General features: G+C 50.3%; 3 protein-coding genes across 5 annotated transcripts in view; 1 reads left to right on the forward strand and 2 right to left on the reverse strand.

Moving 5' to 3' along the window:
• Pqbp1 (polyglutamine binding protein 1) overlaps positions 1-1,901 on the forward strand; it is a 3,376-nt gene extending 1,475 nt beyond the window's left edge. Inside the window, exons 3-7 of the mRNA XM_010606348.1 lie at positions 118-229; positions 434-546; positions 729-1,013; positions 1,229-1,292; positions 1,454-1,901. Of these exons, the coding sequence (XP_010604650.1) occupies positions 118-229; positions 434-546; positions 729-1,013; positions 1,229-1,292; positions 1,454-1,610 (731 nt within the window). The 3' untranslated portion in view covers positions 1,611-1,901. The remainder of the gene's footprint in view (positions 1-117; positions 230-433; positions 547-728; positions 1,014-1,228; positions 1,293-1,453) is intronic.
• A 53-nt stretch (positions 1,902-1,954) lies between these two features.
• Slc35a2 (solute carrier family 35 member A2) lies at positions 1,955-11,723 on the reverse strand. 3 transcript variants are annotated; one of them, XM_010606350.3, is made up of 5 exons: positions 11,331-11,721; positions 9,728-9,910; positions 5,669-5,820; positions 3,558-4,300; positions 1,955-2,238 (listed from the first exon to the last, which is right to left on the reverse strand). In XM_010606350.3, exons 1-5 carry the CDS (start codon positions 11,419-11,421, stop codon positions 2,211-2,213), a joined length of 1,197 nt encoding a protein of 398 aa, XP_010604652.1. In that variant the 5' UTR covers positions 11,422-11,721; the 3' UTR covers positions 1,955-2,210. The 3 variants fall into 3 exon arrangements, with proteins under 3 accessions (XP_010604652.1, XP_010604653.1, XP_010604654.1); XM_010606351.3 differs by lacking the exon at positions 9,728-9,910 and having other exon boundaries at positions 11,331-11,723; XM_010606352.3 differs by lacking the exons at positions 1,955-2,238; positions 9,728-9,910 and having other exon boundaries at positions 2,407-4,300; positions 11,331-11,723.
• Positions 11,724-12,444: 721 nt separating this feature from the next.
• On the reverse strand, positions 12,445-17,584 carry Pim2 (Pim-2 proto-oncogene, serine/threonine kinase). The gene is made up of 6 exons (XM_010606353.2): positions 17,412-17,584; positions 17,169-17,278; positions 16,261-16,311; positions 14,559-14,931; positions 13,665-13,841; positions 12,445-13,566 (listed from the first exon to the last, which is right to left on the reverse strand). Exons 1-6 carry the CDS (start codon positions 17,470-17,472, stop codon positions 13,403-13,405), a joined length of 936 nt encoding a protein of 311 aa, XP_010604655.1. The 5' UTR covers positions 17,473-17,584; the 3' UTR covers positions 12,445-13,402.
• Between the last annotated feature and the right edge of the window lie 6 nt (positions 17,585-17,590).

Here is a 17,590-nt window from a genome sequence, read left to right on the forward strand (position 1 = left end):
TTTTTTTTTTTTTTTTGAGACAGGGTCTCACTGTGTAGTTGAGACTGACCTGGAACTCACTATGTAGCCTAGGCTTTCCTGATCTTTTAACTGCTGTCCTCTTTCTTGTTCTGCCAGAACCAGAGGAAGAGATCATTGCTGAGGACTATGATGATGATCCTGTGGACTATGAGGCTACTCGGTTGGAAGGCCTGCCACCAAGCTGGTACAAAGTGTTTGACCCTTCCTGGTGAGCTGGGGACCGGGACGGGGGCAACTGACTTCTGACTTTGCCCTTCCTGTGTTGTCCTTAGCTGTAGGGTATATAGGGGACACGGGGAAGAGATATGGAGGTTCTGACACAGGGCAGGTATAGGCAGAGATTGGGGAGACAAGAACTGATACCAGGAGAGGCCGTCTGTGCTGGTACTCCATCCCTCTCATTGACCCACAGCGGGCTTCCTTACTACTGGAATGTGGACTCAGACCTCGTATCCTGGCTCTCCCCACATGACCCCAACTCCATCGTTACCAAATCTGCAAAGAAGCTCAGGAGCAGTAACACAGGTGAGTTGGCAGATCTGAGGTGACCTTAAATGATTGCAGCAGTTCTTAGAGAGAGGCCAAGTCAATTCTAGGACAGGTGAGACCAGGTAGGACCACGTTCAGACTAATGAGGCTGTTGAAAGCAGAGGCTGCTGGGTCCTGGGGTGGGAGGAGGCCACTTCAGGACCTTCTTGTCCCCTTAGATGCTGAGGAGAAGTTGGACCGGAGCCACGAGAAGTTGGACAGGGGCCACGAGAAGTTGGACAGGGGCCACGAGAAGTCTGACCGCAACCATGAGAAGCCAGACCGGAACCATGACAAATCTGACAGAGATCGAGAGCGTGGCTATGACAAAGTGGACAGAGAGCGAGAGCGGGACAGGGAAAGGGATCGGGATCGTGGGTATGACAAGGCAGACCGAGAAGAGGGCAAAGAACGACGACACCATCGTCGGGAGGAGCTGGCTCCCTACCCCAAGAGCAAGAAAGGTAAGTGGAGCAGGCTGGGGCTTGGGCGAGGCAGGCAAAGTGCCAGGATGTGCGATAAGAGGTCTTCTCTCAGAATCATGCCCGAACCTGGGTCCTGAAGGGTACCGCCAGCCATGGCAGCTGCAGGCTCCGTTTCTTCCTGGGATGGGGTGCTCGGGGACCAGGGGCTCCTTCTGCCTTGATTGAAGAACTTGCCCTGCCACTTACTTCCATAGTTGCGAGCCGAAAGGATGAAGAATTAGACCCCATGGACCCCAGCTCCTACTCAGATGCCCCCCGGTAAGTGATAACCTCTCATGAGCCTTTTTCTTTCCTCCTGACTCACTGCACCTGAGAACACCATCCTCCTTGCCATCTCCTTCCTCCATTCCTGAGTCTTGGGTGGGTGAAGGGTGACCGCCATACTCCCTCCTCTCACCCTGACCCTTTGTCACCCCCAGGGGCACGTGGTCAACAGGACTCCCCAAGCGGAATGAAGCCAAGACAGGTGCTGACACCACAGCAGCTGGGCCCCTCTTCCAGCAGCGTCCATACCCATCCCCAGGGGCTGTGCTTCGAGCCAATGCTGAGGCCTCGCGAACCAAACAGCAAGACTGAAACTTTGTTCTCCTCAGCCCTGAGAGCTTTCTTTCTCTTCCTTCTTTTTACCCCTTTTTGTGGTGCTGGAATAGAACCCAGGACCTCATGCATGCTAAGCAAGTACTCTTACCAGTCCAGTGAGCCATACCCGTTTCCCTGGAAGTTTAGTTTGTTTTTTTGAGACAGGGTCTCACTATGTAGTTGAGACTGACCTGGAACTCACTGTGTAGCCCGTGCTGGGATTACAGGCATGCACCACCACGCCCGGCTCTCTGTGGAGTTTTTAATAAAAGCTTTCCTGCAATCATATCCACAAGGCTTGAATGCTTCCCTTGCTCTTTCTGGGCTTCCTAACCCAAGCTGGCAAGATGCAAAACACATTTTATTTGCAGAAACTCACCTAAGGAATACTTCAGGGGTGTCAGGGGCTTAGAGCAGAGGTGGATCATTAACAGAGAGAGTGCTTAGCTCAGCCCTTCACAAGGGCGGGAGTGGTAGGGACAAGAAGTTCTGTGTCTACCTCCCCCTCCCCCTAATACTGATCAGGAGAGTTTGGTCCCCGCTGGGCCAGGGCAAGGAAGGAGAATGAGGCCAGGCCAATGTCTTCATTCCCGGCGACTACGAACCCTTCACCTTGGTGAGCAACCTGTGGTGGGAATGGAAGGAAAGAGAAACACAGAAAGCTGGGGTAGGCTGGCAGGAGGGCTTCCTGAGCAAGCGAGGGCAGTGGTAGTAAGGCTGGTAGTCCTGGGTTAGTAGCGATGCTTATGCGGAGAGCGCGGCCCCTGGGTCAGAAAGCTACACATGGACTAAATAAATACAACATCTTTATTTGGCATTGGGTATCCTGACATTTGTTCATTACAGTTCCTTAGAAAACCAACCAAAAAATCAGAACAAATTAATCAAAAAATAAAGATCCAATGGCCCTATTTACATATAGCAAAGACAGTCCAGGCATCTTCCCATGCACACGCACGCACACGCATGCGTAGGCAGACACACGGTTGCGCACACGCACTCTGGGACACAGTTAAGGGTTAATAAGCTTTGAGGAGTGCAGGGGGCAGGTTCCACAGTTCATCAACTCTAAGACACCCCTTCTTCATGAAGTAAGAGTGCCCTGTACAGCCAATTGGGGTAGCAAGAGTGGGATTGGCAGCTTTATTTTTCCTCTCTGGACGTCTCAGTAACCCTGCATCTGGCAACTGCCAGTCTTAAACCGAATGAGATTCAGCCACTTCAAGAATCACCCCTCCCCATTTCCCCCATACAATGGATCATCAGTGATTGGATTATGCAACAAATCCCCAAACCATCAAAACAAAAATGGCCCTTACTGCACCCTCCCCCCAGAAGGGCTCAGGGAAACTCAGCTCAAGCCTCCTCCCCCAGGGTGCTCTCTACAGTCCCAGATTCAAGGGCCTTGCTCCAAGAGCCTGTGTCAGGGAAGCTGCCCCAAGGCTGCATGAGAGACTGAGCTGTTAACATGATCCAGGTAATGGTGAGGGAGGAGTAAAGGCCTTAAATGATAGGAAGCTGAACCCCACAGGGAGACATGAGTCATTACTGAAGAGCTGCAGACTTGTCCAGTCTGTCCTTACCGAAGTGGAAGGATAGCTAGGAGGGACTGTCCCAGGCATTAGAGACAGGACACCTCCCGCACATGGGGGTGCGCAGACAAGGCCTTGAATGACAGTACCCCTAACCCTGTCCCCAGAGAGGTTCAACTGCAGCAGAGGAGCAGCTCTAAAAACCCTTTCCAGGGGAAGGGGTTCAGTGTCTTTGGCCCTGGTCCCACACCCCTCCAGAAGTCTCAATGGCCTGGAAGAAAAGACCATCTTCCAACTCCAGAGGAGCCAGGTCCCAGCGACGACTCAGGTCCTGCAGATGCCCAACGCCCTCACCCCATCCCCCTCCCTGTCTGCCCCCACTGCCGCTAGCCCTCATTTTACCAGCACTGACTTTGGCAGGAAGGGCTCCGTGATGAGGTCTCCACGGTGGGAGGATAGCTGCGGCGGCGGTGGCTGCCCCGGAGGCTGCTGGTGAATGCAGGGCCCGGAGGCAGCAGTGGAGGCAGAAGTGGAAGCTATGGCTTTGACCGTACTTCGGGGAAGGCTGTAGAGGTAGACGGCACCGATGACAAGCCCAGCGCCAAGGGCGAATAATGGGTCCAGGTGAAAGCCAAAAAGGCGAATGGAGGCCACAGTGGACAGCACAATGGACAGGGAGGTGGCAAAACCCTTAAGAATGTTGTCAGCATACTTGACAACGACAGCCACTAGCAGCCCACCGAAGGCCTGGTTGAGCACCACGCCCCAGACGGCAGGTGTGTACCCAAAGAAGAAGCCACGGTGGGCCACAGCGGTGCCCTCAGCCCACCAGAGCCCCACCAGGCCCAGGGCTGTGCCAAAGAGGCCCAGTTGTAGGTTTCGCAGCCACACAGAGCCTGAGCTGCCTTTGAGGATCTTCTCAAAGTAGACACCCGCGAAGCCCGAGGAAAGGCAGGAGGCCACGACAGCTGCTAGGCCTGCCCCAGGGTTCTGATCCAGTGGCCGCGGGCCGCCACCACCGGCTTGCTGTGCCTGGACAATGGCGACGCCAGTGAAGAGCAGCAGCAGGGAGGCCCACTGTAGCCGGGATAGGCTGCGGTTCAGCATGAGCACAGAGAACAGTGCTGTGGTCAGGATCTTCAGCTGGTACGTCACCTGCGAGTGCATGTGCAAAGTGCTGAAGGCCAACAGGACACTGGCAGGTGCACAACGGGACAGCACCCACTGTGGCCCCCCCCCGGCAAAGTGGAGGAATAGAGTGGGGTAGATGACAATAAAACCACCACTGGCTGAATTGAGACTACGTGGCTCTAGAGACCCTTCCAGAGGGTACGGATGGGTGGCTGTGTCAGGAAATTTCAAGCCGCATCCCAATTCCATTTCCTCCTGTGTGACCAGGGACAAGGCACTTGCCCAGGATGAGCCCTGGCCCTGTGAGGCTGATGTATGTGGAATACCTTGCAAAAGATAAATGAATCATCTACAGCAAAGCCAGCAAATATTTATATAGTACTTAGTATGTGCTAATGGGTATCTGAGCACTATCTGTAAACTACTTTATTTAATCCTCACAACCACCATAGGAAAAGGACACCACAAGAACCCCCAATTTATTTAATTTTATTTTGTTGTTTGAGTCAGGCTCTCACTATGAAGAGTTCAGGCTGGCCTCAAACTTGCAGCAATCCTGCTGCCTCAGCTTCCCGAGGACTAGGATTACAGTTGTACACCACCGTATTCAGCAATAACCCCCAATTTAAAGATCAACAAACCACGCCACGAGCAGTGGTATCTGTAACTCCAGCTACTCAAGAGGCTGAGCCAGGTCAAAGCTAGACTGGGCAACTTAGTAAGATCCTGTCTTAAAAGTAAAAAGGGCTGGGCTGTAACTCAGTGGTAGAGTGCCCGCCTTGCATGCACAAGGCCCTGAGTTCCATTCCTAGTACTAGTACTGCAAAAGATAGATAGACAGACAGACAGACAGACAGGGCCAGGGGTTTAGCTCAGTGGTGCTGCATCTGCCTTGCAAGGGAAAAGTCCTGAGTTGGATCCCCAGTACTGAAACAAAATAAAACAGAAAAACAAGACAGAAAGAAAGAAAACAAAAAACAAACAAAAAACAAGACAGACAGACAGACAAACTAAGGCAGACAAACTAAGAGAGGTTAGGAGACTTGCCCCAAAGTCACATAGCTGGAAAAAAGCAGAGCTGAGATTTGAAACCAGCAACCCAGTCCCAGAATCCAGGATCTTTAATCATTTCACAAAGATGCCCAGGAACAGGTTCAGTCTTATTGATGGCCAGCCAAGGGCTCTTCCTGGTGTCTCTCTATCACCCCCAGCATCCATCCTGCGCAGGTATTACTACTTCTATTCACAGTTCTCACAGATGAGGAAACCGAGATTAAAGGAGTTCCAGTGACGTTCTGAAATTAACGAGGCTGTCAGCAGCCTCTTCCCTCCCCACCCTCTATACCCCAAGCTAGGCACCCTCCCTGGGTCCACATTGGGCTTGGGGCTCACCTGGAAAGTGGCAGCTGGCAGGTTGGAGATGGCAACATACTGGAGGTTATTCTGCAAGGTGTAAATGAGAGAGGGAACCGCAAGTTTGAGCGTGTCCACATACTGCACCAGGACAGCCTCGTGGAGAAAGAGAATCAGGTGCTTCACGTTACCTAGGTGGGAGGAAGAGAAGCCTCTATAGCATGGACTACCAAAGATGTGGTCCTCTAAGGCTGGGACCAGGTCCCCTGCTCCCTGCCCCCTCCCCCTGGGAGCCAGAATGAGCTCTGTATTTCTTTTTTTTTTTTTTCTTTTTTCATTTGTATGTGTGGGCACGTGAGCGCCTTGCTGGGGATGGAACCCAGGGCTTTGCGCGTGCCAGGCTCACACACTATCGCTAAGTTATTCCACCCTAGTCTTGGGTTCAGTTTCCCTAACAGTACAACCATGTCTCCAGGAAACCTTGCTGGTATTTACTTTAAAGGCCAAAAAGGGGCTAGGGGCGTAGATCAGAGGCAGAGCACTTGCATGGCAAGCATGAGGCCCTAGGTCCTACCCCTGTTGCTGCATAAAGAAAAAGAAAAAAACAAAACAATACAAAAAGCCAACAAAAGAATCACCTACCACACTGTGTCCGCTAACCACAGAATACAATTCACTCATCTGAGTGCCTACTTCCCTGCCATGGAGTCCTATACAGGGCAAGCACTCAGTACTTGCTTGTACAATGAAATAATGACTAGAGCTGGGCGTGGTGGCACATGCCTATAATCCCAGCACTTGGGAGGCTGAGGCAGGAGGATTGTGGAGGCCAGCCTAGGGTACATAGTGAGTTCAAAACCAGCCTGGACTACAAAGCAAGACCCTGTCTCAAAACAAAATAACCATCATCACTATCTATGACAGTGGTGGCAAAAGTATGGAACATGTGCTGCAGCAGGGTGTTTGATTCACTGAAACCTCTAAAAGGTTTGCTGTCACTGATCTAGGACCTTATTAAGTACAAGCCCTGAGTCTGGGTGGAAGGCTAGATTTTTATTTACTTATTTGTTTTTGGTACTGGGGACTGAACCCAGGGCTTTCAGGTATGCTAAGCACATGCTCTATCACTGAGCTACACCCCTGATCCTAGACTTGATTTTTTAAAAAAATGTATTATTAGGTTTGGGTACTGAGGACTGAACCAAGAGCACTGAGCTGCATTCACAACCTCCCCTCCTTCCTTCTTTCCTTTCTTTCTCTTTCTCTCTTTTCTTTTTGTACCAGGAATTGAATTCAGCACCTCATGCTTGCCTGGCAGGCATTGTGCCACTGAACTACATTTTTGGCCTTCCTTAATGTATGCATGTATTTTTATTTCCCCTCCTTTATTTTGAGACAGGGCTTCACTATATTGCCTAGGCTGGGTGAAACTCACAATCCTCCTGCGTCAGCTTCCCAAGTAGCTGAGATTACAGGCATGTACCACTGCACCTGTCTAGACTTGACTTTTTCACTTCTCCTAACTCTTTAGTGTCCAATGAGCCACCTAAGGGCAGAGGCCATCTCCCACCCAGGTGCATCTTTCTTTTTTGTTTTTGGTTTTGTTTTTTTGTTTTTTTTTGGGGGGGGTACCAGGGATCGAACTCAGGTCCTTGTGCTTGCGAGGCAGGTGGCGGCACCACTGAGCTAAATTCCGGGCTCCCAGGTACATCTTTCTGTAAGCCCTAGGCCCACCAAAGACTTGTTCCTACTCCATGGACATATGCAGTCTTGACTATTAAGCAAAGCTTAGTTGGGACCTGATCCAATGGAAAGCTGAGAATCATTCCTTATAAATAAGGCATTTGCAAAGCTCACCCCACTTTTTTTTTGGTACTGGGGATCGAACTTGGGTCCTTGCACTTGCGAGGCAGGCAGCAGAACCACTGAGCTAAATCCCCAGCCCTCACCCCACTTTTTTAGAGGGGTGCTGGATACTGAACCCAGGCCCTTGTGCATGCCAAGCAAGAGTCCTACCACTGAGCCACAGCCACAGCCCCACACCTACTTTTTTATAATTCATCTGAGGAGGAGGGCTGCTTCTTGAGGAAGATTCCCATAACTATTGCACAAGGTTACCCTAAGAACTCCTGCTGATGCTCATTCACAAAACCCTGCTCTTGCCCTTTGTGGCACTTATCTCAGGTCTCTAACCTCTCATTTTTCAGGTGTTGAAAAGGTAAGTGGTGACATACCATAAATCACATCACAGACCCCACATAGAATTGCACACCATAAACAAGCACATTCATATTTCTGTGGTGAACTGCTTGAATACTGGCATCAAATAAGAAGCACAAATCCACCAGGAGCCCCACATCAGGTCAGACTTCTTTTCTCTCTCCTTCTTTCTTTCTTTTCTTTTCTCTTTCTTTCTTTCTTTCTTTCTTTTTTTCTTTCTTTCAGAGTAGGAAAATTGACTGGGGAATAGGAATGAGGAATAGAAATGTGGAATAAGAATAGCTCCTGAGGAAAAAGAAAAAAGAATAGCTCCTGAGAGACAGGAGGGGTCCCGAATAGGTCGCCCTCTTTCTTCCTTTTGTGGTGGGGGCAGGGCTAGGATCTAATCCAGGGCCTTGTCAATACTAGGCAAAGTGCTCAATCACTCAGCTTCCTCCCAGGCCCTGGGCTAGATTTCACCACCAAACCACTTCACAGAAAAGCAAATGTAGCTGGGCAATAGTGGTGCACCTGAAGTCCCAGGTACCAAGGAGGTTGTGGTGGGAGGGTTCCTTGAGGCCACATGTTTACGCACAAGGCCAGCCTGGGCAGCATAGTGAGACCCCATCTCAAATAAAAGAAAAACCAACTGAAACCGTGGATAAGAGCTGAAGGCATGTGATGAAGTCTGTAGCTATCTGTGACTTTCCATCTCAAATATCAGCTCCAGAAAGCAAGATGTACACCTGTGTTGCTAACACGCCTACATCCATGGCCCATGGCCTGACGCAGGGTTCCTTCCTAAATGTCTATATAATCAATCAAGAAAATAGCAGCTTCCTAAACAGCTGCCTCCCAGGCTCCTGGAGTTCAAGTGTGGGTAAGAATGTTTTCTTCAACAGTATCTTGGGCAGAGCGGCACAGTTCACCTCTATTCTCTGTGTACTCAAGGTCTTGGAAGAGAAACAATTTGACAACATCTCAAAGGGGAAGGCCTTCCGGGAAAGGTTTAAATTAGAAGATAAACCTAACCCCCAACTTTGAGGAAATACTGACAGGATATGTTAAAAGATACCACAGAGAGGCACTCAGGAGAATCTAGACTACCCAAAGTGTATAATAAAAATGATGTGATTTCTTCAATAAATTTATTGCAAGGAGAGAAAAAAATTGTTTGTTTGTTTTTTGGTACTGAGGATCGAACTCAGGACCTTGTACTTTTGAGGCATGCGTGGCACCACTGAGCTAAATCCCTGGCCCTATTTGTTTGCTTTTTGAGTGGACAGAGTCTTGCTATGTTGCCCAGGCTACCCTCAAACTAGGCTCAAGTGATCCTCTGGCCTCAGCCTCCCAAGAAGCTGAGACTGAAACGAGAAACACGTATCACCACATCTGCTTGGTGTTATACTTAAACAAAATTTATTCTCGATGAGGGGGAATCTCCTTCAAAATAATAAGGGGAAGTTCATAGAAATGTAGATTAGCAGTGAGTGAATAATCATTTATACTGTTTCATGGCCACTCTGCCAGGAAGTGAAGTGGTAACTATGAACCTGGAGGATAGGTACATAGACATTTTACTATTTTATTATTCTTTTCAATGTTGTATATGTTTGGAATTCTCCATAATACAAAGTTAAAGGTAAGTCAATCAATCACCATATGAGCCCTTTGCTACCTTGTGACAGACCATGTCACTCCTACAGCTCCCAGGGTATTAGGGGTATAAAAGTAGATGCAGCTACTCACAGCTTGGGGAAGGATTCTTTGCTGCACTCATATACTCCCCAGGCAGGTTCCCAGGACCAGAATACTCCCCCAGCAAGCCCTCAAGGTGAGCACACACATACACACACATACATGGGGAGTCCCACCTACCGACCCCCCCCCGGCTCGTACCCCTCTTCTGTGCGAAGAGCAGCAGGAGGCAGGTGAGACCTTTAAGCACTTCGGCCATGACCACAGCAGTGGTGGCAAAGAAGCGGTCACCAGGTAGCGTGCGGGCGTAGCGGATGCTGAGGATGAGGGAGGCATTCTGGACCACCAGCACGGCTAGGGATATGTACTTGAGGCGCCGGTGAGCTGTGGGGAATGGAAGGGGCAGGGAGGAAGGAGGGGATCAGAAGCTGCTGGGGCATAGCCACACCACCAACCACCCCCTCTCCTTTCTCAGTCAGGATCCTCTTAGCCACCATAACTTCCTCCCTCTTCCTGTCCTGACCCAATGAGAGTCAGACTCCTATCTACTTCCCCTCTCTCAGCTACAGGCAGGAAAAGCCAGAAAGGAAGAAAGGGGGCCCATTCTTTCCAGCCCATACCTGGAATCCATGATGAAGTGTCAAAACATGCCCTGGACACCCTCCCCTGCTCCCTCTCTCCCTGTCCTGAGAAACAGCTCATTCCCAGACAGAATGCCAAAGATATTTGCAGCATGTAATGACTTTTTCATGTGTGCCTATCACAGGGCTAATGTATAATAGATCACCTCAAGGGACTTTTACATTGCTCTCATCTCTGAAAGAACTGAAGATTCCCATTTTATGGAAGAGCCAACTGAGGATTTCCATGAAATGATTCTATTTAACAAGGGACTATCCCATGTGAATAATCTCCCAGTGTGGAGAATGGGACTATTGTACTAGGTATGTCCACCCGCCTAAGAAATGGTATTTCTTCTACCTCCCTTATTGTCTCAAGAATTGAATCCTATATAATGAACAGTTATCCCACCAAGACTGGTCTGGTTTCTTCAAGCATGCAAGGGAATACTTGGCCATATTCCAGTCAATGCTTCCACCACTGCACACCGTTCTCCCCTAGTCAGAGAACAATTCCTTGTTCAACCCACTCACAATGAACTCTCTCTGCTATAAGGAAGGACCTAGCATCCTCAGAATGTTCCTCCTCTCACATATCAGGAAGGGCCCTCCCACCTCAATTTACACGGAACCATAATTCCAGTAAGAAGCCTTCCCTGAACAACCTTCTTAAATATAATGAAAGACACCCTCATCCTCAAAATGGACCCCTTAGTCTGCCCCACCCTGACAACTTATGAGGTCCTTTTATGAGGGAGGAACCACCACCCCCAGAATAATCTTTCCGTTCTATAAAGAACTCTCACGCCCTCAGAATGGACTCTCCCTCCCATAAGAAAGGACCCTAGTACACTCAGAATACCGGTGGTCTTAGCCTCCTCAAAAGCAAATTCCCTCCACATTCAGAATGAGCTCTACTCTGCAAATGTGCAAGCCACCCCACACCACCCTCAGAATGGTCTCTTCCCCTCCCCCACCACTCACAGTGGTCTGTTCCACCTTCCCTTCCTCCCTACAACACACACACACACACACACGCGCGCGCACACACACATATATACACACACATACAGAGGTCGGTCCACCCGGGATGCTTCCCTGCCACTTCGATGAGGAACCTTTCCGATCCTCAGAGATCCCGACCTCTGCCCTGCCGCCGACTGCTCGGCCACAGCCCGTCTCACCCGCATTCGCGGTCCCAGGCTCCAACGACCCCGTAGTGACTGCCCCTGGCCCAGCCGCCGCGGTAGAACCGCCAACCCCAATCGCTGCCATGTTGGCATCTGCCCGGCCTGTCCCCTCGGCAACAGCAGGCCACTTCCGTGTCTGTCACATCCTCTTCCGGCCCCCCGGAATGGGTGTGGGCAAGTGCTAGGGTGGCCAAGTCGGTGACTTTCCCTCGTCTGCTTCTAAAGGTTAAATTCAACAGCGGCCTGCCACGGGATTTCCAAATCCTAAATTCTACTCGACATTAAGGACCCAGGACAATGTCGGCTTCGTCTCCAGCTGTCTTCACAAAACCTCGTTGGATCTTTGGCCATACTAGATCCGCCCCCTCTCCGTTCATCCGCTCCGCTGACCGCGTTCCCCATCTAACCCGCCTCCTTTATATTGATCCCATTGGTTCGAGTACCCTCTTATCTCGAATCTTCATTGGCACCGTCTTCCGACGGCACCACCCCTTCCGCATTGTAAACTCCTAGGTATGTGTTGATTGGTCCGAAGTTCCTCTTTCCATTCTCCCAGCGAGGCTCCACCCCTGGAGAGCCCAAGGCTACCTGGGAGGGATGTGACTTTGAGGGGCAGGGGAGGTTAAACCAAGTTGGTGATCAAGGAATTGAAAGCAGGGGATGGGGACATCGAAGGTGAGTTGAGGAATTTGAGGGTGAGCTTGTAAGGGGAAGACAAAGGAAGGTTTAGATCGACAAAACGGCCAACTATACCGTTATTAAAACTAAGGGAAGAGAAGAGCTAGGATCACCAGGCCAGTGTCCTTGAAAGGGCTTTTCTTTAAATGGGTTTCTTGTTCCCTTGGGGTTGCCAAGGAAAGTGCAATTCTTGTCTGAACTGGCTCTTTGGAGGTGCAGCTTAAACTTCCTTAATGTCTACAGTAAGGACTCTTTAGAGAATAGAGTTTAAGACTGAGGCTTCCAAGTGAGCGGAGGGACACCGGGCTCGTCTGTAATACCAGCACTAAGGCTGAGGCCAGTCGCGTCAGGATCAGCCTGAACTACAGTGTGCACAGAACAAAACAAAAGCCAAGGAGTAAAGGAGAAGTCTAGCCATCTCCTTCTGGGCAGAGCACACAGTAGATGCAATACCCAGTCTCCTTTGATTTTTATTAATTTTATTAAATAGTGGGTTTCCACACATGGCTTTTTAAATAATCCAGGCAGGGGAGAAGGGATAGGAGGACACACTTTTAGCTCCCGTCCCTCCAGTACACAAGTATTTACTTTTTAGCAGTTGGACAACCCTGGCACAGGAGGAGGCAGCTAAAATTTGCAAAAAGTTGGAGGAGGGGGTAGGAGAACATACAGTAAGACTCATTTCCCCTAGCCCACCCCCAAAACCATCCATCCCATCCTAGTCTCTGGTGGCATCAGGTGGTATCCGTCTCCCATTCCTTCCCAAAATGTGGAAGTAAGGTTCTTCTCACCAGAATAAGAGCACTTGGGGTAACAGTGGGATCCCCTCACCAAAAAAAAAAAAAAAAAAAAAAAAGCCCTGGGATAACCTGGGTATTACCTCCCCCAGAATAACCAATTCTGGGCAGAGGCAGGCAGGCAGGCAAGCAGTGTGACAGAATGTGGGACCCTAGGCCAGGGAAAGGTTCCTTTTGCTAAAAGAACAGCTGCTGGGTATTTTAAGGAAAGCACCCTTGCCCAAGTTACGAGCATTTAAACTAAGTTCATTTGGTGGTAGGAGAAGGTGCCAGTGTAGGAGTTACAACTTGTCAAAATAAGAATCCTGGGGCTCAGAAGGGAAGTGACTTCAATCAGTTAACGTCCTTAGTAAAACAACAAAGAATTCCCCCCACCTTCCAGAATAAAGGACCACAGGTTCTGGGAGAAAGGCTCCTTCACAGGATTAGGATGGAGACTGGGCAGACTTGGCTTGTCTTCTGACCCCTCACCTCCAATCCCTGACCTTAGTAATACTGGATTTTGAACAACCTGTAAAACCAGGTCAACAGATGTCCATCTATCCCTGTGGCATAGCCATGGGATTCCAACCAGTGGGAGCCTGGCTAGGCCTAGGGAAGCAGGGACCAAGCCAAGGGGGTAGGATTTGCTTTGGGGGTGTTGAGGGGGGCTTCCTCAGCTGGTGTTTGCATCCAGGGGTCCAGCAGGATCTCCTCCAGTGAGGGTCGGGAAGAGGGTTTGGGCGCCAGGCACCGGCGGATTAGGGCACAGCAGTCTGTAGGTTAAGAAGCACAGGGAAGATTAGTAGTTAGTGGGGACACCAGTCCCTGGGAGAAATGGAATCAGGTGGGCTGGGTTCTGTGAGGTTCTCACCTGGGGAGAGGTGGGCAGGGAAGTGGAGCTCAGCCTCGAGAATCTCCTGGTCCCTCTCAAAGGGAATGTCTCCACACACCATGTCATAGAGGAGTATCCCCAGTGACCAGACAGTAGCCGGGAGGGCATGGTATTGGTGTCGAGAGATCCACTCTGGAGGGCTGTACACCCTTGTCCCTGCACACAAACCAAGGGTTACTTCACTCTGAGGATGCCCTAGTACCCCAACTTCCCTGAAGCATAGCTCTCACCCAGAGCAAGGTCTCCTTACTGGAATAGTAGGTCTATAATTAGGAAAGCAAGGTCCCATCACCACAAAAAGTAGTTACAACAAGCAGGGTCTCCTCACCAGAATAAAGCACTGAAGACTAACAGTACAATAAATACCCTTACTGAAAAAGAACACTCAGGATAACAGATCTGACCAGTTAGGTGTCCAGACAGAACAAGATTAGGGCATTTTCAGAAGGTGGACTTATCAGGGGACCGGGCCTCAGAATCCCCAGTATTAGCAATCAGAAATCAAAACCCCATGGTGGCACGTGCCTGTAACCCCAGCACTGGAAGAGCATTAAATTAAGGCCAGCCTGGGAAACTTAATGAGAGAGACCCTGTCTCAAAATAAAAGGGCTGAGGGGCCGGTGCTTTAGCTCAGTGGTTCTGCTGCCTATCTTGCAAGCGCAAGGACTCAAGTTTGATCCCCAGTACCAAAATAAATAAATAGGCTGAAAATGTAAGGTCATTAGAAAACAAAACACCTCATAAAGATACCATATAGGTCAAGTGTTCTAAGAGAACCCACCACTGCAGCTCAAAGCTCAGGAGGCCAGAAAGATGAAAAGTTAAAAGCACTGACTGACGGACCCGCTCCCATGATATTTAGGAAAGCCTTACCATCAAAGTCAGTGTAGGGCTCGTCATGGAGCAGGGCACCAGAACCAAAATCAATGAGTTTGGCACAACCTCGGCGGAGGTCTATGAGGATGTTCTCATCCTTGATGTCACGATGGACAACCCCACGGGCATGGCAGTGCTGGACAGCTGCCACTACCTGGGTGAAGAAGCTGCGACTTCGGGCTTCCCCCAGGGGGCCCTTCTCTGTGATGTAGTCAAAGAGATCTTGGGCGGGCAGAGGGCGCTCGAGGACCAGCATGAAGCCCTCTGGTGTTTCAAACCAGTCAAGGAGGCGGATGACACCAGGGTGCCCACTGCCTTCACCCACCTTCCATAGCAGTGCTACTTCAAGAGGACATGAGACTGAGTCCGACTGAGCAGAGAAAAGAAAGAAGGCACATGTCAAACTGATATCTGAAGCAAACAAGGTCATATCATAGCCCCTCCTTTGGCCTTCTGACTGCAGACCAGAACCCACTTTTCCCTTCCAGATCTCAGTATTTTCAGCTTAAGAGCTCTACCTAAAACAGTCACTGGCGTGAGCTGAGAAAAGCCTATACACACCTGGTGTGCAGTAGCTCAGTAAATATTTGAATAAATGGAAGTGTTTCTTAACCAAAGGCCTTCTTCAGCAGAAGCACTTTTATTTTTCAGAGGCACTTTTATGTAGCATGGTTTGTTTTCTTCAAGGGCACATCTGAAGCACCAGCAGTGCCTGATACAGGACAGAACTGTGTTTGTTTTTTGTTGTTGTTGTTGTTTTGAGACAGGGTCTCACTGTGTAGTTGAGACTGACCTGGAACTCTATGTAGCCGAACTCAGTGATCCTCTTGCCTCAGCCTCCTGAGTGCTGGGATTATAGGTGTGCGCCACCACGCCCAGCTCAGAACTCAGTTTTTTTAAACAGGTAGGAGCAGTCAGTAGAAAAGGGAGAGCATAAAATGGACTCTAGAAAGCATGTAGTATTTTTCCATGGGCCTAGCACTGTGACAGCCATATAGTAAATCCCCATTTTCATTATAGCTAAAAATGATTAATTACTAAAGGTCTAGCAGGATAAAAACTCAGTAAATATTATCATGTGCTATTTGGCACTGCTATAAAGCACCTCGAACAGTTCGTTCAATAACTCCAAGCACCCTGTAAGCACAACCACCATAAAGAGCCTTCCTGCGTGAGGTGGGGCCCTCTACCGGCCATACCGATAATTTGCACAGCCGCAGTCAGTTTTTCTCACGGAGATTCAAGCGCCTTGATACGGCGCGCATGCACACCCTTCTCCTGGGTCTCACGGCCTGCGCAGGCGCAGTCTCCCCAAAAGCCCGCCAGGGGGCGCGCTCAGCCGTACTAGCCCAGACCCACCCTGATGTCCGTTAGCTCCCTAACAGAGACAGGAGAAGCCGGCAGTATCACCATGGCAACCAGTGACCTCTGCCCCTCTTTCCCCAGCAGCATGCCCTGTGGGCAGCCCCCAAAGGAGTGTTTGAAAGGACTGAGAAAACTGAGTTGGAGGGGAGAATCCCAAGTTCTGGGGAAATTCAGGTGAATCAGAACTGTGTGTCACCCCAAGAAAGTAAACATGGGATGGTGGAAGTATTCTCACCGTTATGCGGCTCAGGGAATCACACGCCCTAGAAAAACAAGGGGGTGAGTTCATAATCACAAATGGAGCTGACAGGTCAAGGACACCAAAGATACTCACCAGAGGGGACCAGCCCAGCACACGATTCCGAGGGATCACTTTGATGGCCACCTGAAGAAGAGGGCTGAGTTAAGGAGCCCAGCAGGTGACCCCCCACTCCTGGTCTCCCACTCTAGACACACTCCCATCTTCCAGCACTCTAGTATTCTGGTCCCCAACTTGCCACACTCCAATACGAAGCAGGGCTTTCCCACTGGCCTCCAGGTGTGCAGAATCAAGTTCATCTCTCCTGCGGCCCATAACCCTATGCTCTCTCTTAGGTATGTATTAGGATCTCTCGATTTCAGGAGCTGATTTTTTTTTTCTTCTTGTTCCTTTTACTCTTTCCTTACAGTAGTGGGGACTGAAACCAAGCCCTCACATGCTAATCAAACACTCTACTACTGACCTACATCCCCAGCACTTAAAAAATATTTTTTTGTTTCGTGGTGTTGAAAATAGAACCCAGGGCCTTGTCTATGCTAGGCAAGTGCTCTATGACTGAACTATATATATATCCTAACCCCTGCACTGCAAATTTCTTGATACCCTAACTCTGGTCCTCAACGGTCCACACTGAAAGCCTATGCCCAAACTCCCACAATGTGGGGATTGAAAGCCCCACATTCTTGCATATACAAACACTCATTTCTTGGATCCGTGGGTCTAGAGTCTCAAGACCTCCCCCCAGTGTAATTCCCTGGACCTCCTGAATCCCTGCTCTGAAACCTTCCGCCCCCCACATATCCACCTGGAGCCTCAAAGACGCGCATGTCCACACCCCCCACCTAACCGGAGCCTGGTCCTCATGACCCTACTACTCACATTGCAGGCTCCCTCTCAGATCAACCAGTATCCCAGAAACACAAGGCCCCCATCCTCACCAAACACACCTGACCCTCCCAAGAACCTTGTTTGAGATACAGTACCTGGAGTCGATCTGTGATGCGGTGTCCTGCGAAGACAGTGCCAAAGCCCCCCTTACCCAGGAGGGGACCGAGTCGATATTCGGCCTCGAACGCTTCCCGATCCTTGCCTCCTACGCAGGCGGAGGCGAATAAGTCAGGGTGGTGGCGTGCTGAGCCAGGCCGTGCCTTCCTCCCCCCACCCCGCACCTCCACCCAACATTGCAGCCTACCCCACCAACTCACGGTAGAGAAGGCTGCGCTCACCTGGCGGCAGTGTGGGGGTCACGGGGGGCGCAGAAAGCCCCTGCAGAGACTTGGTCAACATGGAGGAGGCGCTGCGCAGATTGAGCCCGCTGAATCCGCTGAGCCCGCAGGGCGTGGAGGCCCGGGGCAGCGCGGCTGGGGAGCCAGGGCTGGGGGGCGCCAGGGTGGAAGGCAGGGAA

This window comes from Fukomys damarensis, unplaced genomic scaffold (genome assembly GCF_012274545.1).
Source record: "Fukomys damarensis isolate Sample0158 unplaced genomic scaffold, DMR_v1.0_HiC HiC_scaffold_39, whole genome shotgun sequence".
Taxonomy (NCBI): Eukaryota; Metazoa; Chordata; class Mammalia; order Rodentia; family Bathyergidae; genus Fukomys; species Fukomys damarensis.

Bases quoted from the DNA above. Each gene is read 5' to 3' on its own strand.
- Slc35a2 (XM_010606350.3), bottom strand. From the start codon at position 11,421: ATGGCAGCGATTGGGGTTGGCGGTTCTACCGCGGCGGCTGGGCCAGGG. The intron at 9,911-11,330 runs GTGAGACGGGCT...CATTCCCCACAG, and splicing joins GCCTGGGACCGCGAATGCGG to CTCACCGGCGCCTCAAGTAC. The intron at 4,301-5,668 runs GTGAGCCCCAAG...ATGCACTCGCAG, and splicing joins TGCCAGCTGCCACTTTCCAG to GTGACGTACCAGCTGAAGAT.
- Pim2 (XM_010606353.2), bottom strand. From the start codon at position 17,472: ATGTTGACCAAGTCTCTGCAGGGGCTTTCTGCGCCCCCCGTGACCCCC. The intron at 16,312-17,168 runs GTACTGTATCTC...CCTCTTCTTCAG, and splicing joins GCATCACAGATCGACTCCAG to GTGGCCATCAAAGTGATCCC. The intron at 13,567-13,664 runs GTGAGAACCTCA...CTTAACCTACAG, and splicing joins CCCTGCCCACCTCTCCCCAG to ACTGCTGTGCCCTAATCCGC.